General features: G+C 32.8%; 1 protein-coding gene across 34 annotated transcripts; it reads right to left on the reverse strand.

Annotated features, from left to right (window-relative positions):
• Nucleotides 1-966: 966 nt before the first annotated feature.
• Nucleotides 967-18,990, reverse strand: LOC101257297 (DNA polymerase eta). Of its 34 annotated transcripts, none has more exons than XR_011220945.1 (19): nt 18,817-18,973; nt 15,176-15,296; nt 14,962-15,073; nt 14,718-14,885; nt 13,826-13,990; nt 13,588-13,691; nt 13,207-13,326; nt 10,422-10,545; nt 10,071-10,202; nt 9,631-9,846; nt 8,193-8,301; nt 7,963-8,105; nt 6,962-7,027; nt 3,314-3,350; nt 3,083-3,204; nt 2,537-2,688; nt 2,412-2,458; nt 2,211-2,316; nt 967-1,621 (listed from the first exon to the last, which is right to left on the reverse strand). XR_011220945.1 is itself a non-coding variant. In XM_069297504.1 (18 exons), exons 2-18 carry the CDS (start codon nt 18,682-18,684, stop codon nt 1,362-1,364), a joined length of 2,145 nt encoding a protein of 714 aa, XP_069153605.1. In that variant the 5' UTR covers nt 18,685-18,701; nt 18,817-18,952; the 3' UTR covers nt 967-1,361. The 34 variants fall into 34 exon arrangements, 26 of the variants coding, with proteins under 26 accessions (XP_069153605.1, XP_010318272.1, XP_069153604.1 ...); XR_011220947.1 differs by adding an exon at nt 18,627-18,701 and having other exon boundaries at nt 2,412-2,688; nt 10,089-10,202; nt 18,817-18,952; XR_011220954.1 differs by lacking the exon at nt 6,962-7,027 and having other exon boundaries at nt 7,963-8,102; nt 10,089-10,202.
• Nucleotides 18,991-20,968: the final 1,978 nt, after the last annotated feature.

Consider the following 20,968-nt stretch of genomic DNA (forward strand, 5'->3'; position numbering starts at 1 on the left):
CGGATAACATACTTTAGTACTTAAACTACATAGACGTTTAAATACCCCCTTAACATCTTTGAAGTGAATTAAGAACCACCCTGAGATTACTAAACGCCGTCGTTGACGACGACAACAACAATAACAACAAAGACGACGACGACGATGATGACAACAACAATAACAAAAAAACCAATAATAATAATAATAATAATAATATTTATTATTATTATTATTATTGTTATTATTGTTATTATTATTGTAACAGTTCATATTGATTATTAATTGTAGCCTTTATTTTATTTTAATTAACTCTAACAAGTGGCTATCAATTTTTTCATTTTCTTTTCTCTAAATTTTGTCTTGGAAGTAATTAACATGTGAGATAAAAAGATAGATACATTAATTTGTGCTTGTAATTATAATCTTTTTAAAGTACTAAATATTATCATCTTTTATTTTATTTAGAGAAAAGATGCTTTGTTGTCATATTTTAATTTGTTATTGGTATCCAAAAGTAGATTTCAAATATTTGAACTATTTTTTATTTAAAAATGAACGATATTCATGTAATTTATCATAAAACTATTTTTAATACAATTATAATTTGAAATAATTTATTTCAACTTAGACCAGAAACTAGTGTATATAAAACACGCAATAAAGGATACGAGTCGAGAGGCTTATCACTACAGAAAGAGCAACAAAATCAAGCCTCCAAATAACTGTAACAACTAACAAGCATCAGGCACATTACTCAGGAAATGACAGGAGAAAGAAATCTAGGTATTGCACGTTCCACTTTGATACAAAAGTATATATTAGAGTATTATTAGTCAGACAATAAACCTTTAACAAATGTAATGTAATATCCAAAGATATAACCTAGTGGTCAATGAAGTGTTCTGACCACCATGAGGTCTATATCTAATAATTAAGCAAACCGCCTAAAACTTAGATGCTGATCTTTAAAGAGAACATACCACATTTCCCAAAGTACAAGATAATAATACATCAATGAGGTAATTGACATAATCATATTTACATTAACACTTCATTTTCAAGAATATACATGCACATCCCAAGGCAAAACATAATTAATGCTAACCTAATACATACACAAATATTATGCTATGAAATCTAATTAACTTTAGACACGACGACATTGACAGTAACTTTCTTCATGCCGGTCTCATAGAAACAGTGTCTTCTGTGCTAGGCAATCCCAACAACCATCAGCGTATTTCCAACATGATATTATACATCAAGACTTAATGTAACAACTAACCAACTTATTAACATGGCCTCCTAATTCAATAGGATTCAACTCAATCTAGGCCTCTGACATCATCCATCTCTTTCGATAAAAGGTTTGTTGGCATCTATTTATCTTTTGCAGGTAAGAAATAACGAGTAATACCCAAATCCTTTTTCACTGTATTAGGTCGCTTCTGAGGCCTGAGCCATGCTTGTACCTCTTCTTGAATTTGTTTTGGTAACTCATTCAAGACATCCTGGTCAATCTTATCAATGTCGTAACTCCATGATGGCCTTTTCAGTTTAATCTGGCTACAAAGATGAGTATCAACACTAGATTCACCTCTTGCAGGTGAATTTTCTTGAGGAAGTTCACTTTGACGGTCTGCGCAATATAATCACAAGTAAGAAACCTAATACTCCATGCTTTAAATTTATGGCATCCTTTTCCATTTTAGGACATCCCAAAATGTTTGACAGCATTTCACAAATAATCTTTATCTTATATTTGCTCCATTTCATCATATATGATGGTATTTGATTGGGCAAGAATCTTTAATATATTAGGTTGAATTATTTAGTATATTGATGATCGTAAAAGAAACTACTAAAGTAACGATTGAAAAGTTAGTTTGATAGACAAACATCTTACGGAAGTTCAAAAGTTATTAATTTAACTATTTGAGTCGAGAAAAAATGTAACAGTTGTACAAATATGGAACAATGTGTGTTCTTGTACATCTAAAAATGAACTTGTAAAAATTCAAAATCATTTGACTATTCAAATTTAGAACTTGATGTGATATGCTCATTATGATCTGATTGTTCAACAATCACTTAAATATATTTTTCCACTAAGTCAATTTAACAACTTAAACACCATATTCAGTCGAACACGATCATGTAAAACGACAGGGGAGAGTACAAACGGAAAGCGGATGGAAAAAGAGCACACTGACTGGTGGATATGTTACCTGACAAGGAGGAGGATTCGCTTAGCCTACTAGTATTGGCATGTTCTGCCTTTAAGAGAGAGCCAGAGAGTTGACTTTGAAAATATCGCGAGATTGTTGACATCCCCTGATATAACAACAGCAAAAAGAAGCTTAAAAACAGTTTTCTGAAGAAATCAAAACAAAGATTACTTTCAATATTTGTAAACTGGGCGCACTTACTCCAAGAGAATTTTAAGGAATCAACTCCAAACATGGTGCACTACAATCTGAAAGGGTATCAATGTTACTGATACCACTAACTCAGAGGCTGAGATCATTGATGACTGCTTTAAATGTGTGCATACCTTATTTACTTCCTTTTATGTGTGAAGCATTTGCATAGCAATACATAAAAGGAGAGGAAAGAGACTCTTGGATAAAGTAAGATCTCCTTGATAAATGTTCTGATGCTTGTCTTTTCTAACTTGATCTGATGTTTAGATCATAGATATATGATCTTTAATCAACCAACAAAGATCTGTTAGCCTCATGATAATAAATCTTTTGGATGTTCTTTAGGCAGTTGCATGTTGAGTTTTCTCCTTAATACATACATTATTGAAGATTAAAATAACTACACAAATTAAAAATACTTAAACATGGAAAGAGCAGAATGGAAACCTAAATGTGACGACCCAAACTATCTGTCATCTTAAAATCAAGGAATAGCAAAATGCAGTTCATAAGTAAAAGAGTAACAACATTAGAAAGGACAATGGGGAATTAAAAAAACTCATGCATTAAACAGCTAAATGGGTAAGGAGAAACTGAAGAATACAGCCAAGACATAGCTGCAATCCATGAGACAGGTACTTCTTATAGCAATGAAATAATAGAATGGAGTTAGAAACCTTTTCTTTATTTGATTTCCTCTTCCCATCCTCTGACTCTAAACTATCTCTAATCTTTACAGTAAGGTAGTCCCTGCTTGATTCATTCTGATCTTTCTCCCATCCCCGGTACACTTCAGCATCTAAAGTAGCATTGGAAAAAAAATTAAAACAAATCAAGCTGGGAAGAAGCACAAGACTAAGGAAATATTGACCAAAGTTTTAGCTATTAGAACCAATAGGAAGAAGTACCTGGTGAAGAACAGATTGAAGTCTCTTTATCAGGCAGCTGCTCAGATGGAAAAAAAAAATACAGAAACAGCCCAGGTCAAGGTGGCTGTAGATTATAACTGTTTTACACCATAGAGGACCATCAAAATATAAAATACAGAAAGCATGCATATTACTGAATGTTGAAAGATCAGGTTTATTAAATAATTTAAAGCACAAAAGTAGGTCATAGTACTGAAATTGTTATAAATGACATGCCAGTTCAGTAAAGCGGGCTTCCGAGATAAGAATCAGTATATGGTTTGCTTCCTCTTTTCTTACCAGGGACACTATGTCTCACCTTTTGTCTTCCACCCTCCGAAGAAAAGGCTAGTGGAATTTAAGATAACATGCTAAAGGGTTCTCACATCATAGACGAATGAGGGTAAAAAGCTAGTCCAAGAGAGTCGGATACAGGTAGGTAGCTCGACCACAAGACACGGGAGTCGATGGAATGAGTGGATACTCCAAAAAGGGGGAAGTTAATATTGCATGCCTTCAGGAAATCAAATGGACAGCAGGGCAAAAGGTTAGAGAAATAGGTAATACGGATTGTAAATTATGGTACTGTGAGAGATAAAAGTAGGAATTGAGTGGGAATTACTATAGAACCAATACTAAGGGTCTGTTTGGAAAGCCACCTGGTAACTGGAATTGGTGTAATTACTAGGTTAATAATTACCAGCCTAGTAATTACAGTGTCTAGTAATTATACTGACCTGTTTGGTTGCCATAGCGTAATTGCATTGTAATTACACATGTCCTGTTTGGATGCTATAGTGTAATTACACATGTACTGTTTGGATGCACAATTGCAATCGTAAACTTATATTAAGTTATAAAAACAAAAATTAATTATTTAAAATTTCTATTCGACAAATAAAAAACTTTATATTTGACATTAAATTAAATATTATATATATATATATATATATATATATACTTTTTTGAATATATATTAATTAATAAACGTATATTCTTTAACCTATATTATGAAAAAATAATTGATTATATTTTTTCTAATCAATATATTTCAATTGAATTGATCGTAAAAACTGAAAGTACGAAGTCTCTACGAACATCGTGAAATGCATATTTGACAAAAAGATTAATATAAATATGTCATAAATTATTAAATGTTTGACAAAAAGATGATCTATCAAGTTTAATTTAAAAATGACGTGCAATGTGAATTCAATATTACTAAAACAAATGAAATTGAAAATATAACATAACTTATAAATTCAAAACAAAACGTTTAACATGACACTCTTAGAGCAAATTTCAACATAGCATGCATAAGTATGATTTATTATAACCTTACTTAACAATAAACTATATTTTAATTTAAAAATTAGAATATTAACAAATTATGCTAATGAGAAAATAAGCATGACATAAAGAAATAGATAATACGAAAAAATTGCATAGAATCATGGAAAGTAAGGTCGAGAACAAGAAGAAAATGAAATATAATAATAAAAAAAAAACTTATAAAAAAAGTTAGAATAATAAAAACAAAAAAAAAAATTAAAATAATAGAAGTAAAAAAAAAATTAAAATAGAAATAATAAAAAAAGAAATTTAAAAGCAATCAACTGGCAATTACACCATATAATTAATTACTAGCAATACATAGCCTCTACATGTGAATTGTAGAGTGTAATTACCTTGTCAATTACACCACACAATTACACCATTTACCTGTTCACCAAGTAATTACTAGTCCAATCAAACAGGACAGGCAATGTAATTACACCCAATTACACAAAATCCAATTATCAAGTTATCCTTCCAAACAGGCCATAAGGGTGAGTTTGGTATTAAGGAAAACATTTTCCGGAAAATGTTTTCCAATTTTCTCATGTTTGGTTGGATAAAATGTTTTCCAAATCAACTCATTTTCCTTTGATTTAAGAAAAATGACTTCCCAACATTTTCCAAAACTTTCCTCCAACTTCAAATTACAATTCATTTGTTTTAACGATAAATTTAAAGCTTATTTTTAAAAAAAAAAATTCAACCTCATTTGTTTTACCAATTCCCCCTCTCGCCAGTCCCCTATCTCTCCCCCCCCCCCCCCAAAAAAAATGAACTTTATTTTTTTAAAAAACATTTTCAATTTCAAATTTTTATTTTCACCCCTACCTTCGACCCCCCACCCCCAAAAAAAAAATTTAAAGTTTGTTATTTAAAATTACTTTCAATTTCAAATTTTTATTTTTCACCCCCAAACCACCCCCACCCCAAAAAAGTAATAAATTTAAAGTTTGTCTTTAAAAATTACTTTCAATTTCAAATTTTTATTTTTGCACCCCTACCCCCACCCTCCCCCAGCCCCACTACCAGCCCCCCACTCCCCTCAAAAAAAACTTTAAGTTGTTTTTAGAAAATATTTTTAATTTCAGATTTTTATTTGTTCTACCCCATCTCACCCCTAGCCCCCACCCCCACCCCCAAAAAAATTAAGATTTTAAAAAAATATTTTCAATTTCAATTCAAAAATTATTTTCTAGTCTCGAGTAAATATAAAAGATATTTTCTCAAAAATATTTTTTATTCATAAATTGAACACTAAAAAAATTTTCCAAAAAATATTTTCTACTCACCAACCAAACATGAGAAATAAGCCAAAAATGTACTTGTTTTCCACGAAAACATTTTCCATAAAACATTTTCCTTCATACCAAGCACACCCCAAGAGATATGGTTGTGGAGTTAATACGAGTTGGGATACCATAATTGCAATAAAGCTCGTATGGGGTAAGGAGACAATCAATGTTATCAGCGCCTATGATCTGAAAATAGGATTAGATGCAGAAGCTAAAGCTTTATTTTGGGATAACTTGATTCAGGAATTCCAGGAGATCAACAATATTATAGGGGAGATATAAATGGCCATGTCGGTAGAGACTAAATAGAATTTGCCTTAGCTTATAATTTAGTGACAGCTAATGCATATTTTAAGAAAAAGGGATTCTCACTTGATTACTTTAGGAGTGGGGGTAACCATAGTCAAATAGACTTTATCCTTACAGGAAGATGAGAAGTACATGCATGGACTGTAACAAAGTTATTCCAAGAGAAGCGATGACCTCCCACATAGGTTAGTATTCTTAGATGTAAAACTTAGGAGTAGAATAAGAAAAGTGAATGTAGTCATGTGCAAACATAAAACAACTGTTAATTAAGTGCTCAGCATTAATGTTACCAATTTCAAAAAAAAAAGAAGTGGTTTGCATTAAAGAGTATGCTATAGAGGCTCCATGTACATGTACCGGGTTTGTAAATATTTATGGGTAGGCATGCTATGTGTACACCGATGTCAGGATTCTCTTATGGTATGTTGAGTCCTACCAACCATTTTAAAAGTAAAAGTAAAAAATAAAATAAAATAAAAAATTAATTATATAAAAATTAAAATTAAAAATAACCTTGTAATCTCACCATGTAAACCACCAATCTTCAAACTGCGTTGAAACTTAAAGATTGTAATTACTCACTCTCACTTACATGTTGATCAAGTAATTACTTGGACAGACAAACATAACAGCACAATATAATTACACACTATTACAATCAATTAAATTATAAGGTTACTTTCCAAATAGGCCCTAAATATATCCTTACTTGTATGTAGCAAAGCCTAGCATGATATCTGCAAGTAAGGATCCCCACTTCCATCACCTGGATTTTCTTTTACAGATATATAGGATTGTAATTACTCACTCATTTACATGTTGATCAAGTAATTACTTGGACAGACAAACATAACAACACAATATAATTACACACTATTACAATCAATTAAATTATAAGGTTACTTTCCAAATATATATCCTTACTTGTATGTAGCAAAGCCTAGTATGATATCTGCAAGTAAGGATCTCCACTTCCATCACCTGGATTTTCTTTTACAGATATAATATAGAACAGGCCTAAGTGACTTTTAAGTTTTCAAGCCAACAAGTGGTTTTTGCTTTGGTGCCTTCCCTAATGTTATTGTAATGCTTTTACGTACCACTATACTCAATTAATAAACATCCTTATGAATCTAATCCATTGAAATTTCTACGGTCCATGTGGATTCATATAACTGATCCAAACTCACTTGAAACTAAGGTGTATTTGTTGTATATTGAATTTTCTGCTAAGTCCAGTCACGACTAAAAAGTGTCCATTTTGCATCTATATACGTTTGTCACAGGTGTATGTGATTTTAACCCAAGGAGAGAAGTAGATATCTTCAGGTAGGATATAATATCTTCTAAGCACTCCCACAAGGTCAACAAATTTCTTGAAGTATTAGATTCAACTAAAAGCATAAAGAAAATACAGGCACATGGGTTGCAGATAATTGCATTCAAACAAATGATAAATAAAATCGTTATGAGAAAAGGTTAAAGGTGTAAAAGAAAATATTTTAACATCATTTGCATGCATTAAATTTATCAAGCATTCCAACGCCCCCCCCCCCCCCCCTCCCCTGCCCTTAGCTCTTCAAAATATAGCATAACTAATATTCGAAACAATATTGATTTTTTTAATCAAGATTTGGAAACATTATGTTGCACGTATGATGTTCTTGTATGAAATCAATGCAGATTGAAATAACAAGAATGACATCAAACCTTTTCTTTGCACGTGTTCTTGTCCTCTTCCTGTCTGTCTAGTGACATGGAATATTTAGTCTCTTCATTTTCCTCACGACATGCTATCCATGGCTCTATTGTCTGCAGTGTCAGATGACCTCCACTTTCAAGACTGTCCTCTTCTAAATTTCAATCTCAAAAGGTAAGACGATCAATTATGAAAAGAAGGCCAAAAGAAAAATAAAGGTACTAGCATCAGGCCATACAACCTGAAGGTGACAAAAGTGGAGCATCTTGGATAAGTTGTTCGCTGGACAGTTTAACTTGAGGGAAAGCTTCCTCTTGGTTATGAAAATAATTCAAAATAGAACGTGTACCCTGCCAAAAGATTTAAAGCAGAACATAATACCATGACACTAAGCATATGCAAGAAATAGAACACCAACCAAGAAATGTAATGAAAAAGAAATACTAAACAACAGAAAACCTTATACTCAAAGCAAGATTCCCGATACCATTATACATTTTAAGAAGTTCTTTATACGATTCTCTTTCATGTAAAGCTTTCTTAACTGAACTATCAAATAACCAGGCAGAAACAAGCAGCCAAAGAGCAAAGTTGGAGCTCTTCATCAATAGCACCACTCAGCTGCACTTGACCCACTTAAACTTCCTTATTTAACTACAGAAGTTTTTCATCCTTTCCTCATCAAATAACCTTGAACAAAGTAAACTCCTCTGGGCATTTGGATGTTTATTCAGGTTCTAGTTCACCATACACAAATCTCATAGCACTTCCTCTTGTTTATTTGATCCTTATGTCAGACTTTAATCCAAGATTATCTGTTTGTTTATTTTTGCTTCCACAACTAAATTTATTGGTAACTAGTTGAAAACATGTGATGCAGTTTACCTTATAGGATTTTCTAGGACATAGGATATTGCTTATTGCATAAATATTCGTCTGTCCAAGGTTATGTTTTAATAAAAATATATTTCACACCATAACAGCTTCAAAAATCTGAACATATTCAAACTGGGAAATAACCAACGAAATTAGAATATACTGTATATATCTTAGGCTGCTTCAAGTTAGAATAGAGTTTCATATTTGCTTGCACCAAAGTAACCACTGTAATGTTATAAGCAAAAATAAAGATAATCCACATTTGAAATAAAAACTCCACAAGGCATATAAATCGCAACAGGAATTTTCAGCAACGATAACACTGCATGCTGGAAACTCATTTGACCAAGTTCATTAACTCAAAAATGATTGCCTTCTGAAGTAGAGACATGTAAAGAACCTATACGAGAAGTGGCAAAAATATGATCATCAACATGCGAATTCAATTTGGATGGAGTCATGGACTTCAGGAATGTCAATAAGAGAAAGGAAAGAATCACAAAATAAGAAGTTAAGCTTAAGCCATTAACTGATTATATCCATACTGCAACCTGAAAGAAGCAATCATGAGAAGGGATTTATCATATCAAGTATAAAGTAGGTGTACAATCCCGTTCTCATATATCTTCGAAAGACAAACAAAAACCATTGTAATTAGCTTCCATTTGATATTCGGGTGCACATCTCAGAGGCTTATATTGCAGACCAGATAAAAAGCATATGGAGATGAAACATTGGATATAGGTATATAGAAGTAGATGAATGTAATAGATTATTGCTGAAAGAAACTTAGAACTTACTGATGGTATAGCTACAATTTTACTGGCTGTAACAGAAAGACCAGTTATACCCCACCCATTGTTTTGATTTCCGGAAATCTTCACATTGAACAGGCCAAGATATTCACGCAATCCTGCTTGAAACAGGCTAAGGGCATCTTCCTTAATCTTGGAAGTCCCATACCTCAATGGACACGATTTTGATGGAAATTTCCTGAACGAATCTCCATCATTTGACTGCACAATAGCAGAGTATTAAGTATGCAATTTCAGGAAACTCTAAATCTATGCTGGTCGGACTCTTCAAAAATGATGCCGCAACTGTGTAGGACTCTTCAAAATTACACTACTTTTGGAGAATCTGACACCCACCCGTCGACATTTTTGAAGAGTCCGAGCAACATAGCTCTAAATTACTTATATAAGGGACTAGCAAATAGTCATGTCATCGAGCTGGAGACCTGACAAGAAAAGCCAACCTTGTATGCGTGAGCATGTAGAGTAAGAGTATGTGCAATGCGCTTATTCTGTTCTAAATCAGACTGAAGACGTTCACTAAGTTCGTCGCAGAGCTCATTAAGCCACTTTCCAACCTAGAAACAAAGCAATTAAGTAGAAGTGGTCCATTTAAACCGGTAGATAAAACATTTAGAACTCAAAATAAAACTCCAATGTAAATATAAATAAATAACTATGTAAAAATCAGAACATCGTCGCCTCTATTTTTTCCTAGATCAGTTATGTCTAACTTGTAAAAGAAGGATCGATCAATGTAATCCAGAAGATGGGTGTTCAGTTTGAATAAAACTTACAGAAGCAACAGTTTTAAGAGCTCGAGGTCCAGGAAATGTCTTTCCTGATCCATGACTGTTGGGAAGAAGGCGTCCCTTGACCTCTTCTCCATTAATGCCCCTTGCTGTATTCCATAACCAGGAACTGTGCAAGTTAAGCACAACAAGGTCAGTAGGTTACAGAGGGGCTTATCTGATTAGCCTGAAACTAAAGAATTAAATCTGAAGACCAAAACCTGTTGTCATTGGACACTTCAAATTTCAGTTAACCAATTGTAAGGGGAAATTTATGTTGATTAATCATAAACTAAATATTTCAGTTCACATTGTTGAAATCTTATATAATTATTATAAGTTACATGAGATTTATTACTTAGTACTCCCTGCATCCAATAATAATGGCAGGTTCGAAGGCAAGTGTCAATCACCTTAGCTAGTAAATTAGACCATTCATTAGCAATATTATTTGTAAGAATAACATGTCAAAAGAACTACATAAAACCCCTTCATATCTTAATATTTTTGCAAAAAATGTACATATATAATAACATAAAAGAACCTATGAATCATGATGTTTATAGTCCAAGAAGGCCTTTAGGATGTTCATTATATTATAAAAAAAGTTGTTTGACGCTAAATAATAATAGTGGCATGCTCATTGGGTGGAGGGAGTATATATAATTTCAACTAAAGCCAAAATCAAATGCTTACAGCAAAACTAATCTCTGGACAACAGGCAAAATACCATAATAAAGTACAGTTAATTCCTCTGCTCGTTAACATATGAAATAATAGTTAATTGTCAATTTGTTCATGTGTGCATGCATTTTTTTTTCTTTTCTATTGGTATGCATGTTATTAATATTTGATATCAAGCCTGTTCAACTAGTTAGTAATAGAATCAATTTCTTTGACTTGTCATAGGATTTTGAATGGTACTTATTGAATTTTTGTTCCATCTTACTAAGCATGCCAAAAATATGATCACTCAACAATTGTAATTATAATGATTGAATTAGGTTATCAAGAAACGACATTCTAAAAATGATTTTCAATCAACTTCACTAGTTTCTTGTTTCAATCAAAATATCAAAAGAACCTTATTGAAGAAGTAAGAAATAATTTCAAGTTAATTCTGACATATTTAGCTCCTTATAGACTCATGTAGCAGACTGGAGTATCATAGAATGAATCTTAGATTAGGTGTTGACTTACCTTTGACGACCTTCTATCTACTCTCCCTCTTTCTACGGACCTGAATGCTACATTTGAGATTTCGGGCTTTGCTTGGAACTGGTGACTAGAGTTAGTTGGAGCTTGGATTGTTGTTCTGGTTACCAGGGAGTGGACGTCGTTCCACGGTAGTTCTATGATGATGATTGACATGAGGTCCTTTCGCAGCCCTTCCTAGTCGGAGATTCAAGGTCTGGTCGCACTGCTCTACATCCTCTACGTACGGAGACGATACACTTTGGCTACAGCCTATTGCCCCTTTGGGGACCATCTGTATTTCGAAGTCCAGAATCTGCACCCCTTAGCTAGGCAGCTCTTATTGGTTTCTTGGAGATTATTCGCGGTTAAGAGTTCGATCTTTAACCTTCTTTGGATTCGGACTCACCATATCTTATTCTTAGTAGTTTTAGCTAATATGTGTACCTATTGGGCTTATAAGGGTTTGTTCGAGTTTTTACTTATACTTGCACGCGAGTGTACCTTCTAGGCTTATGAGGTCTAGGTAGGTTTATTAGTTTAGTTGTACTTTTCTTTTCTATCTTGGTATATTCATGTGCTTTCTTTTACATTCCGCTTTGACCTTGCTTGTGTCTAGATTCTATCATTTCATATTGCTTTTACTTTTCCTGCTCAGTCGGCTAATGATGTCTACTGAGTACCTGTAGTTTTGGTACTCATGCTATACTCTGCCTTTGTTTCGTGATGCATGTATGAGCACCAGCTATTGACATTGACCATTCGAGCCAGCTTCAGCTTTTGATCTTGAAGCGAGGGTGAGAACTTGGTGTCATGGACTTACCATCTCTCTCAGTATTTTGATGGCCAGTCTTTTACATTTTGAGACAAGCTTGTATTTTGGGTCCACTTTTGGGACTTGTACTCTTTTGTTTTGCAAAACTTTATAACTTTCAGTTTCAGGAGGGATATAGATATATATATATATATATATATATATATATATATATATATATATATATATATTCTTTTGGTTTGTTTCCTTTTGTTGCTCTATTTTTGTTATTAAATTACTGCTTTTACTTTGTTTCTACCCATATATGCATTACTTGTTGTTCTAGCTTACGGGTTGGCTTACCTATTGGTGGTTTATAGTATGTGTCATTGTGACTAGAGCAATCGGGTTGTGAAAGCAAGGCTATTAGTATGTCGTGTTTCAACAGATCTGTTTATCTTTGATTTATTAGAAAAGAAATAGATAATCTAAGAGGATGTTTGGTTTTAGCTCAAAATCTGGTCAAAATAGCTTTTAATTATTTTTGGCTTAATAGCTACTCAATCCAAACACCTTATAAGACTGTAGGTATTGAAAACTTCCACTTAAAATTAGAAATACAGCAATAATTACTAAAGTATAGTGAGTTCAGCTATCTTGAGACAGATTGCGATTGGTCATCAAATTCCTTATTTTCTTTCTTTTTTTTCGTTCACAGATTTAGTAATTCAACTAGTGGGACTTTTTCCCTATGAAGAGGAGTCTGCCCAACATGAGCATGATAGACAGACCAAAGACTTACGAAGAGTAACAACACATCTGAGACTGAGAATAGATTATCACCCAGTATTTACTCCATAATATCCTTGTAGCTTTTCTTCTGAAAACTGGAGCATATCCCCAACAGTGTTCACACCCAAGTCAATTTGCAAAGAAGTTCCAAGTTTTCCTCCAAGCTGTTTCCTGTGAACAAATAATGCCCCAAGACATGTTAAAAGAAAACAGTATTTAGAAGAATAAACAAGCCAAAAAGTACCATTACATTATAGAAACCATGTGCCACATCACAGTAGAGCAGTCCAGGGAAAGGACTGAGTAAGAATATATAAAGAAAAGAATTCAATTTCAATAAAATTACGGCATAACTAAGCAACCAACATGCTATTAACTACTTTAAGAGATGGTAACAAGGTGTCAACACACAATTTCTGTGCAAACCCCTACATTTTTTTTATAGGCAAAGTTCTAAGTAATTTGCTGACGGATGAGAAAGGCACCACAGTTTGCTGAGCAGGTTTATTCATTCCACTTGCAAGTTTGGCCAGCATCTGCTCACAATATCATACTCAAGTTACTAAAACCTTCTTCAAAAATAAACCATCAAATATATAATTATGCATTTCTCATGTAAACGACATTTATATCCACCTTATTGCTGTTACAAAATAATAAATATTTCCACCTTATTATGAGCAATGCCTGCAGAACAAGTGAACTCAGTCTCTTCTAGTACTTGCAGCCGAAGTTCTGCAACAATAAAGGCTCCACAGGCTAACAACTTATCACGACGACTAGCATCACTTCTAGTGAACCAATGTCTGACATTCTCTCTGGCATCGCTACCAACCTGTGCAGGAAAGAAGTCAGCAGATATCAGCAAAAACCCGTGGGATATGGATAAATATAAAAATAAGAATATAACATGAAAAATTATACTTTTAAAAAGCCAATACAAAAAAAATTGTAACATTACTTTGCAGAAGTCTATGGAATGATGCACAGATGTAGGCGTGCTCATCTCCAGTACTACCATCTCAAAACAAAATATGAGTTCATTTTATTACTTAAATACCATAAACTAATGTTGCTGTTGAATGCATTTATCAGATTGCACTAGGGTTTCGGGCTTCATGCAAGGAGGGACCAAAAAAGACAGATGTGCTAAAAATATCCCCTTCTTGATTTTGTCTTCTAGCTGGTAGAAACGGAGGACACTTTAGAACAAGTACTACCATGTCTTAATCTCCAAAGAGCCGGAGTCAGTATATGGGTCTGGGTCCATAACCAACTCTATACCATTTGGGTTTGTTTCAGATCTATAATACCCAAATTTCAAGAAATTGGACTCCTCCAGAACATAAAATTCCCTAAATCTCACATTTATCCCAATACTAACATAAAAATCTCTAACCAAACTGAAAACATTCCCAGCAAATGCCTGACAAATTGAAGATAGAAAAATGTACACAAATAATAGAGAATGTCAAGTCTAAAAAAAATATGGTACTATCGATATTGTCTTCCACTTTCCTATTTTAAAAGAAGAAAGATAAGCTGCTCTAAATGACTCCTACTTCCTCAAGACCCAAAACATGTGATTGTACTACTTCTTCACTGATAGTTTCCAGGCACTCAGAAGGATTATCTGCCAGCATTGCTTCAGCAGCTATAGTGAGATCCAAATACACTTCATCAATTGAAGCACGCTCACATCGGCCTCTTCTAGAAAGTATAGAGACAACCTGCAATTATATTATGGTATGATTATCACCAACATTATTAGCCTTAGCACAATGGTAACTTTCAGTGTCAATGAACCTCTGAGCCTGCATTCCTGTAGGCATTAAGATCAGCTTTACCACGGGCAACTGGGACTTGAACAAGATGAATCTCCGGACAAACTTGCTTTGCTTCATCACCTCGCATTGAGCTTGAGCATGTAAATATTTCAGTTCTCAGATGCTTGATGAGTATCAACTTCTCCAAAAATAATCAGTTAACTACTCATACAACTATAGGTAAACAGACTCACCGCTTCACCCCAAACTTACGAGCCTCATAACTGACAGCGATCAGTCCCCCACCTTGCCAAGAATTGTACTGTACAACAGCAGTGGGTTGACCTCTTAGACTTGGTTGCTTCCGCTGCTCCACTACAGATTCACAGTATGACCAGTTAGCCAGACTATAAAGATGATATCATGGCACAACCAATTTGCACAGTAAAAAGATAAATACACAAGAAAGGATGGTAACATTACTATTATTAATAAAATATGGTAACATCACTATCTCATGATCATAACAGAAAGAACATTTCTTTAATAAATATACAAAAAGTACATTCTTAAACTCAAAGTGGAAGGCAAGTTTTACAAAATGGTTTTAAAACCAAGATGTTGATCCAAGGATGATTTTGCAAGAAGGTGGATTTTTATACAAGGTTAGACCAAAACAAAAATGATAGCAAACCAGTGAAAAAATGCAAGAATCGCATAAAGGATAAAATGACATAACATCACTTGAGATGGTTTAGTCATTAGAATATCATGAGAAGATATGTCCAGATTCATTATACTTGAATAAGGAAAATCTTATAGAATAAGCTTTATAAATACCTTCAGGTGTTATAACTTAAGTTATTAGCACAGATATTGATTTACCATCAATGCATATCATACATGGCCTAAAACTCCTATATAAGGAGCACCTCTTGTACATTCTTACTGAATAAAGTCAGGGGCAGTGTTTTTCAGAGTGTGGCGACAAAAAGCAACAGGGCCCTGATTCTCTTTCACTCAAAAGCATGAAGCGTGAAGCGAAGCGCTTGCTTCATCGAAGATAAGCCCACTTTTTTATAAAGATCAAAATGAACTTGTACAAAAACAACATATATAAGCAAATGTAAAATTCCTAACACGCTCCTCTAGTCCCGAGCTTGGTAAAGAAGGGCGTGGGAAATTCTTTTCTTCCAGTCTACTTGTGATAGGGGAAGTTTCACTCTAGGCTAGGTCAGTTTCGCTTTATCTTGTCGGTAAGTATATTTGTCATGGTATTGGTGTATGTTGTTCCAGTTGTGTTGGTGAATATAAAAAAACTAAAAAGTAGAGAGCATAACAAGAAAAATCAAATCTAAAATTCAAAATAAAACAATATGTTATTGCATTTGAGTCGTTATTCAATTTTTTATCCATCCATAAGCTCTTGCACTTCTTCCTTCACATGTACCCGGCAACTTGGACAAGTTCTAACCTTGGGATTACCAATTGATGAGATGATGTTTGTGACGATAAATTTCCCTTTTTGTAATTTGTAACAAAAAGACATTTAATTGAGGTCAGTCGATCTCGTTAATTTTCTATGCATATATCCAAGTCGAGTCTTACTTTTGATCTTGTGAAGCTATTTACATTCTTTAAAAGGCAAACGAAATAAAACTCAGCTACTTTAATTGAAAGAAATCCACTGATAATGGACTATTTGGAAAGATTAAAAATTCAGCTATAAGAAGAAGACTAGCTCTAAGTTGAAGCTTCTGAAACAAGCAAAATATAAAGACCCGGATTCCATGATTTTCTTTGAAATTGATATCTTTAAAACTTAAAAAACATAAAAACAATTGTCTCCTAGCACTTCACACTCCTCAGTCCTCCCATGAAGCGAGCATTTACATAGGATCACTGCACTTCATACCCTTGAAGCGAGATACTTGTCGCCTCACGTCACTTCTCACTTTAAGCGATGAAGAGTCCATTTTCTATAACACTAGTAAATAAGAAGTTTTTTCTAGTTTCACAAGGTATCAGAGCTATTGCAACCTTGGGAGACTCAAATAGCTTCAACTACCAACAACCGGTGCATGCCAACATGCATTGCATGTCGACCAAATTTTTTTATATTTATGTTCCTTCCAGTTTTTGGCGATGCTCCTCTCTACAGCAAGCAGTGTTTCTACTTCGAGAGACCATTCAAGCATTGCACCACTCTTCAGCAACCTTTCATCAGGTGTAACTTCTTGACACTACTACTTTTTTCACTACCAGTGCCTTCTGTTCCACCTAGGTTTTCTTGTTTTTCATTCTAACAATTTAAGCTTTACTAACTGTGTCTTGGAGATTTGCAAAACAATATCTCCTTTTGGAAATTGAGAACACTATTTTTTGTGTCAAGTGCAAGAATCACTTACTTTTATTATGCAATTATCAACGACTTTTCATAGAAAAATAATTTAAGCACGACTTCTATTTTTGGTATTTTGTGAGATTTCGATATCAAGCTGGTTTCCCTAATTTGAATTTGAGGGGGCATGTTAGAATATAAAAAGAAGATTCATTATACCTACAACAACATACCCGGTGAAATCCCACCAGGTGGAGTTTGGGAAGGGTGGGTGCACACAGACCTTACCACTACCTCTTGGAGGTAGAGAGGTTGTTAAAAAAGACCCTCAACGCAAGTACATCAAATCCAAGTAAAAAGGAGAAAACAATGAAGAAAACATAGAAGTTAGTGAGAATTCATATAGCCAACTTCTAGTACATCCAAATTTGTATAACGCTTGCTTAAGATGAATTTTAATTGGAGTTTAGTGAGAATTCATATAGCCAAACCCAATATGTTTGGGGCTGCTGTGTAGCTATGGTTTGTTGTTATAGAGCATTGACAATAAAAAACTTGTGTGCTATCGCATGGGCTACCCTGTTTAGCATTTTATATATTTTTTACATCTAAAAACATTATATGTAAGAACACCCAAAGCTTTTTCCTTTTATGATAGCGGATGTTCGCGATCAACTTATGCGCATCTCGACTATTCCATTGAGTACCTACTCCCTTCCACAAATGTCGGTATGTAAATCTACCCATGAAGAATAAGTAGATGAAAGCTATTTTCTTTATTCAATAGAAGAATTTCAGAAAGAAAAAATCTTCTGGTCTGCCTCAGTCACCTTGTGTGAAAATAAACTAGAGACCTCACAATTTTCCTCCCACTTCATAAGCCACGCCCTTGGTGCAAGAACATCCAATTCCTTAAACCAACATATATCAGCAGTTTCTTACCAACTATAAAAGAGCTATGGAAAAAGTAACCTGGCTAACAAATAACAATACTTTAAAGGAACATCCTCTAGAAAGCATTGGCTCCAGTAATGGATGCACAGTTTTAGGTACAGCCTACAGCGTTCGGCTGGCTCAAACTCAGTATTTATGTTTTAATTAAAAAACTCATTTGATACTATAAGTAATCTAACAACAACATGTCCAATGTAATACAACAAAATGGGGTCTCGGGAGGCAAACCTGACTTGTTTCTGATAAATCCTCAACTTAAGATAAAAACAGTCTAGAAAACAAAAGGCAATGAAAGTAAGGAAAGCAAGTAGTAGCAGAACAATACTAAAATGAAAATGAAGAAAATAAGTAGTAGCAGAACAATACTATAACGAAATTGAAGAAAACAAGAGTAGGCAGCAAGTCAATACCTACTACAATGGTCAAGAACCCATGAATGAAAACTCTTACAATTGAAAGGCACTTCATTCATTGTACAACAAATCCTAAAGGAATGGATATTTTTCAAAAGAGAAATGAAAAGGATTATAGTCTACATATGCCCTAACAGGAATACACAAATTAATATAAATCCCAAAATTTTGCGAGAAAAAATAGAACCTTGAACGTAGAAGCAATCCATATCGACGTGAGCAATAACTCTACAATCCGATAACTCAGGTCTTGCCACCGGCATATCTCTCTCTCTCTCGCGGCTCCTCAATCGTCTTCCCACCAATTTCCTTTCAATTCTTATACTAAAAAATTTCCCACCAATAATAGGGTTAAATAATAAATGACTGCTTTATTTTTAAAATGATAGATTAAATTTTTAAATAGTTTTAAATATAAACATGTGATACAGGGAAAAATTAATTTTGATTCTCTCTCACATTTATTAGTAAAAACTAGATGAGACGGGCCAACATTTTAAATTTTAAAAATATCATATTTTAATTTGTATAAATATAATAATTTTGTGATAAAATTTTATGATTTGACTTATTTTTAAAAAAAAATTGTGTCAAACTATGATACTTCTTCTATTTTATATTAAGTGAATTCGTGAGGCAATGATATGTATTAAGATGAACATTTAAGAACATAATTTAAATCATATTTTTCATAATTGTCTTTTTGTGAAATCATATATATAACTTTGTAAGTAGTGCAATTTGTCTCATATAAAACTTCTTTAGACAAGAGCGCCAATAAGAACAAAAACTTAAATTTTTATATTGAACTTTCAATAATTTAATTATTTTAAACATAAAAATACATTACATAATGTAAAATGGAGGGAGAAGTCAACTTGGTGGATCATCAAAAGTCCTCATGAATCGGCAAATGTTTGCCCTGCCACAAAATCCAAATGAAGTATAGCATAAATATCAGTAACATACCTTAATTTAATTTAGATCATATTATCCTTCTAAATTATTTTAAAATGAAATAGATATGTTGCATAGAGAGTATTTACTTTCTTTTAAAAGCAAGTGATGATAAAAAAAAAAGGGGTAGATGTCTTTTTTTAATTCGTCTATTTAGTATTAGCTAGTATACATAATTATTGATATTAAAACTTATATATATTTAATTATTTTTATATTTTTCATCGTAAAATAATTTAATTTCCCTCTTTAATTTAATTTCTTTTTAATCTTTTCATTTTTAATTATGGGATCTAATCTAGGATAGTGTGTGACTATCTATTTTAAGATATTATTTTTTTAGAAAAGATTTGACGGTATGATTTATATAAATTAGTCAAGCTGAATAAATTTTCTAGTTTATAAAAATTGATGAACATAAATTATACTTAAAGTACATTCAAATTCCAAGTTTTTTATCGGAAAAGATATGGATAAAAACAACTCCAATCATAACTTAAAAATTTAAATAAAATAAATAGTACGATTATTTAAATTCCATAACTAAATGCCTTTTAATAAATATCATATGCATTGCTCTTTTAAAATTGAATAAGAAAAATGGGCAAATTAGAAGTAGAAAATTATTGTCAGCTACAACCCACAATCATAATGAGAAATTGGCCCCATTTGTTTTACTAACTATAAAGCTGTGTCAAATGGTTAAATAGTCAGCACAATTGAAAGATTAATAAAATATACAAGAAAAGCGACTCATTTCTACCTATCAAAATCCTAGACCTAACTTAAAAGACTAAAATGCCACATACAAATTAACAAATGACTCTAAGCATACATGTTGATACAAACATTAAACTCATGCATCTATACTGGTAGAAAAAATAATGATAATATTTAAAATAATAATAATCTTAACTATTAAATTGACTAAATTAATTTAAAATCGGAAAATAAAAGTAATAAAAATTACAAATATAAAAGGAAAAAATTTTAAACACGCAAGTTTATTTTTTAGAACATAAAACTGACCAATCGACCCAACTTTTTTTGTGGAAAATATTTTTAACAATCATTCCACAACCTATTTGTTTATAGCAAACAACTACAAAATGAAAAAAAAATGAAAAACACCTAATACTATTTTTTTTTAAAAAAAATATGACAAAGTTTAATATAAACTTCAATTTTGTGTTAGCTTACCAGCTGACTTGAACACTATGAATATACTAGTTAAATTGCTTACAAACTGAGTAATAAACTTGAACATCATAATTATCCTCCTTATTAGATATAGATAATCTCACAATTTTGATACAAATTTAATCTTATTTCAGCTAATACGAAAAGCGAAAGTTTAATAAAATTGCCTTCACTAGATAAAT

This window comes from Solanum lycopersicum, chromosome 1 (genome assembly GCF_036512215.1).
Source record: "Solanum lycopersicum chromosome 1, SLM_r2.1".
In the NCBI taxonomy this organism is placed as follows: Eukaryota; Viridiplantae; Streptophyta; class Magnoliopsida; order Solanales; family Solanaceae; genus Solanum; species Solanum lycopersicum.